Source organism: Pseudophryne corroboree, chromosome 2, assembly GCF_028390025.1.
Source record: "Pseudophryne corroboree isolate aPseCor3 chromosome 2, aPseCor3.hap2, whole genome shotgun sequence".
In the NCBI taxonomy this organism is placed as follows: domain Eukaryota; kingdom Metazoa; phylum Chordata; class Amphibia; order Anura; family Myobatrachidae; genus Pseudophryne; species Pseudophryne corroboree.
In genome coordinates, this window is record NC_086445.1 from 189,756,166 (window position 1) to 189,761,005 (window position 4,840).

Here is a 4,840-nt window from a genome sequence, read left to right on the forward strand (position 1 = left end):
AGAAATATATTCCTTAATGAAATAAGCAGCCACTTTCCCCAATCTCTCTCTGTGTAATTGCACTATCCTAATTCCTGGTTGACTTTTGTCACCCCAATCATTGTCACCTGACTGTTTTAAAATAAGCACAAGCAAGCCTGCTTTAGTGGTGGTATTAAAAAAATAAGTGCAGCAAATCCCGGAGACTTGTGCAGCCCCTGTGCCTTGAACACTTTTTTATTTATTTCAGCATTACATGCTTTTCCAAGACATTAAAATGTTTTCTTAATTCCAATAGGACGCCAACTGGCAGCAGAGGCGCATGATGCAAGCAAGAGGAGTGAGCTGAGGGGGCCAGTGACGTAACACTGGGCTAGTTAGCCCTTATCTGCCTTCATAAAGCAAAATGTGCATTTTTACAAAAAAAAGGGAAAATCTCTCCACATATCCACCCATGCACTGATCCCCCAGCACAGCCCTATCCTAAATATTTTACCTGTTGAGGTAACCTAGGTTGACCCCACGGCGCATGTATTTTTCCCACATCAGTGAAGAGGCTGGCTTGAAAAAAAAAAAAAAAAGGAGCACCTAAAGATATTAATGCGCACCTTTCATAACCCTCCCTCATTCATTTGATTTTTTTTTTTCTGAAGGCTGCTTTTTTTTTTTCTTTGCACGACCATCCGATACCCCCAAATCCTTGTCATTTCTCCCTAGCCTGTCTTGCAGGAGAGGATTGATGGATACAAATCGCGTGTGAAAGCCTCACCAGCGGGATTTTAAGGAATTTGCCTGTGGTGTTAAGGGAAGGAACAGTATAGAGAGACTGACAGAGAGCTCTACCTACCGACTGATACAAGAGAATCCAAGCAGCCACACACTCAGGCACTATGAGACGTCTGTGAGAGTCTCCAAATAACCCCCCCTTCTGATAGCAAGGAAAAAAAAATCCCCCTTACAAACAAAAACAGGACCTTAAGACAAGCCCAGGGGACAGTCTTTCATTGATCTTCCCCAGAATTAAAGACTGCATTTTTTTGTTGCATTGTTTTACTGTATTGTTTTTATCTTTTTTATTAGTAAGGAGGGGGGTGCTGCATTCTGTCTTTAATGCAAGAGCCATGAGTTCCTATTTTGTAAACCCTCTCTTCTCCAAGTACAAAGGCGGTGAGTCCTTGGAGCCAACTTACTACGACTGTCGGTTTCCACAAAGTGTCAGTAGGAGCCACGCTTTGGTGTATGGTCCGGGGACTACAGCTCCAGGCTTCCAGCATCCGTCACATCATGTCCAGGAGTTCTTCCACCACGGCACTTCCAGTATCTCCAACACTGGCTACCAGCAGAATCCGTGCGCCCTGACCTGCCACGGAGACGCATCCAAGTTTTATGGCTACGAAGCCTTACCAAGGCAGTCTCTGTATGGTGCCCAGCAAGAGGCGAGCGTGGTGCAGTACCCTGATTGTAAATCCTCCTCTAACACTAGCACTAGCGAAGGACAAGGCCATTTAAACCAGAATTCGTCTCCCAGTCTTATGTTTCCATGGATGAGACCTCACGGTTAGGACATTTCCTTGTCATACTCGTGTGTGTGTGTGTGTGTGTGTGTGTGTGTGTGTGTGTGTGTGTGTGTGTGTGTGTGTGTGTGTACATATATTGTGCATTGTGTCTTGTTATGTTGTGTACTCTTTTTGTCTAGTTTCTAAAAAAACAACAACAGCAGCAGCACAAAGCTCAGTAAGTGTAGTCTGGGAAGGGAACTGCAATCACACCGTATCCCCCTCCCCTTTGCATAGGAAAAAAGCTTTTCTGGTAATTCCACAATTCAGCACAAAATAGAAAGGATCAAGGTGTTCAAAGTGCAGATCTTTTGAACTCACAATGGACTAAGTTATTTTTATTGCCTGCCTTAAGGAAAACAGCCATACAGCTCCCACGAGGTTGTCTGCTGTTAGCACAGGGCTCCTTCATAAAACCATATAGTTTATCTTAATTGGCTGCCAGTTAAAAGAAAGAGAAAATGCTGTTGTTTGCAATGTAGGTAAAATAAATAAATAAACAAAATGTACAAATATCCTGCAAATTAATGCATCTTATAATTCTCTAATGCGCAGTTTTGTAGAAAAAACAAGACAAAGGCTATAGCAATATTTATATTTATATTTCACTGGTTAGATCCATCCAAGGCCACTTACAAATCTACTGCATGTATCAAAATAGAAGCTTTGGTACGTGGTGCATGTGCCTCACTGTCACCCAGTAAAATAATGCTCTTTAAAAGTTGCCTTTTCGCTAGCATAAAAAGCTGATTGTAAAACAGTTTTAAAGTTACCGCCTTTAAAGCCCTGATTTATAGTATGCTTCAACCAACTCATACATGAAAGTTACAGTCAGTCCATTGCTTATTTTGCTGCTTAAGTTTCCAAGTGTAGGGGCAATACTTCCTTCCATACCATATGCACTATGTTCTTTTGTTCTCTATTGCTGTCTTTGATCATTATATTATTTATTGTGTGTGTGTGTGTGTGTGTGTGTGTGTGTGTATATATATATATATATATATATATATATATCTTATTGCACTGTATTCCTTTTTTAGTAATAGTCTATGTGGTCTAAGCAATATCAGAGCTCACTGTTATCAGACTGTGGATGAATATTTATGTTATAAAAATGATTTCTAACGCAACCCAGACTGTTTTAATTTTGCAAGTATGTTTCTTTTTTGGGTTTTGCATGGGGTGGGGGGCACTTTTTAATGGCTCACACTGGCCTCACGTGTATTAGTGGCAACACTGATTCTGGAAGTAGTAAGCAGTAATGGCTGTCTTTGTGCTTTGCTCCCCAGCCCCAGGAAGACGCAGTGGCAGGCAGACATACAGCCGGTACCAGACACTGGAGCTGGAGAAGGAATTCCTCTTCAACCCCTACTTGACGCGGAAGCGACGGATTGAGGTCTCCCACGCCCTGGGACTAACTGAGAGGCAGGTCAAAATCTGGTTTCAGAACAGGAGGATGAAATGGAAAAAGGAGAACAACAAGGATAAACTACCCGGCTCCAGGGATGAAGAGAAGGCAGAGGAAGAAGGGAACGAGGAAGAAGAGAAAGAGGAGGAGGAGAAGGAGGAAAGCAAGGAGTGACTGTCCTGAGTGTGAGTGAGTGAGGGAGTGAGTGAGTGAGTGAGTGAGTGAGTATGTGAGTGAGTGTCTGTGTGTGAATTACCAATGACTGTGGGTGTATGTGCTCAATTCCTCCTAAAACTCTCGTTTTATGGTCCATGTAAAACCGAGACGTTTATGATGCTCATGTGAACTAGGGGGCACAACATTAACTACCTGTCACAGTATCCAGCCTTCATCTTCTGGTCAGGACTACCCTTTGCATTTTGCTGTGGTTTGTGTGGGAAATAAAGGGGGCATTTGCATTACCTTCTTATTTATGTCCTTCAAGTCCTGAGAAATAGGCTAATAACTTATACACACGTGAAGGAAGCATACAGGGTCTACTAGTATGATTTCCAGCAGACTGACATTTCTTTCAGCCAGAATAGTATTAATTCCTTTTTATGTGAAATAAAACTACCTATTCCCTTGTTTAGAGGTGCATTGTTTGATGGCCTCATAATGTAACCTGTGTTTATTTAGATTTATGTATTCATATATGGGAAGGGGGGCAATGCATACCCTAATATGTTATTTTGTTTTTTGTTATCGTTACTATGTATTTGTTCATGTTTCCTATAATGATGTCCATATAGCTCTATATGTCTCTGCAGCTGTCAAAGTCAAACTTGCCAGCAGAAGGGACTCATCCCAAATTATTTGGAAGCAGAGAGTGTGCACATGGCTCATACTAAGCAACAGCAACATAGTTAAATATATAGCTTCTATGACAGGCCACAACACTTGTGAGATAATTCTCTTATTTAATCCCCTATATTGTTACTTTATGGGTTTAACTTTGCTGTGTGAGCACTTAAATCCTCCATTAACTACCTAAAGGGATCAGGCAATAACTATCTTACTTATAACACATGTGGGGGTATATATATATATATACATATATATATATATATATGCCCCATACAGTATATAGTCAGAGTTACAATGACTGGCTGTGATGCCCAAAATGCAAGCTACTGAGTAGCCAATGCAAACTAAGACTTGCAATGTACCTTATAACTACCTAAAGAAGGAGATATGCTATCGGGAAGTATTTGTAATGCATTTTTATGTTGTTTCTTGCTGCTTTTATCCCAACAACTGAAACTGCCTAGATGGACGCACATATTTGTGTTTCTTTTATTGTGCTTTTAAAGTAGTTTAGGACTAAATTGCACTGAATGTAAAGTTAACTATTTGTCTTGACCCTATCTGTTACCGCAAAAGCTTGAGATATAAAAAAAGGAAAAAAATACAACAAAAGAAAAAAAAAACATAAAAGAAAAAAAAATGAATAAAGAAAATGGTCTTTGTTTTATTTCTGTATCAGCTTAGTTAAGCGTGTTCAAACTATGAATGTAAGCAGATGAACCATGAACCTGTTTCGGACAAAATAACATTTGTATTGTATACGTGATACATTCAATGACGATGATATTATAATAACAATAATAAAAAAAGAACAATAAACATGATTTTAAAATGATACTTTGTGGTTCATTATATACTTTCATGCATACAGTATGGTATTATTTTGTGTCAAGGTTTAAATAAAGTTTAGAGGGTTTTGAAATACTGTAAAGTAGCAGAAAAACTGAAAACTTCTTTTTAGGAGTCTGAAGTGTGATAATCAGATTTATGGTTGTAGATTACTGTGCATTTAAAGTAATCCTTATCGAACCATTCTGCAGATCAAGGGTGT

General features: G+C 39.6%; 1 protein-coding gene across 1 annotated transcript; it reads left to right on the forward strand.

Moving 5' to 3' along the window:
- The first annotated feature begins 321 nt into the window (after nt 1-321).
- On the forward strand, nt 322-4,603 carry HOXC8 (homeobox C8). The gene is made up of 2 exons (XM_063952165.1): nt 322-1,536; nt 2,825-4,603. Exons 1-2 carry the CDS (start codon nt 1,101-1,103, stop codon nt 3,115-3,117), a joined length of 729 nt encoding a protein of 242 aa, XP_063808235.1. The 5' UTR covers nt 322-1,100; the 3' UTR covers nt 3,118-4,603.
- The last annotated feature ends 237 nt before the right edge of the window (nt 4,604-4,840 follow it).

What these genes read in the sequence shown, in the direction of transcription:
- HOXC8 (XM_063952165.1), top strand. Translation starts at nt 1,101, where the DNA reads ATGAGTTCCTATTTTGTAAACCCTCTCTTCTCCAAGTACAAAGGCGGT. An exon ending in TCCATGGATGAGACCTCACG is followed by an intron (nt 1,537 to 2,824) that starts GTTAGGACATTT and finishes TTTGCTCCCCAG; the next exon opens with CCCCAGGAAGACGCAGTGGC.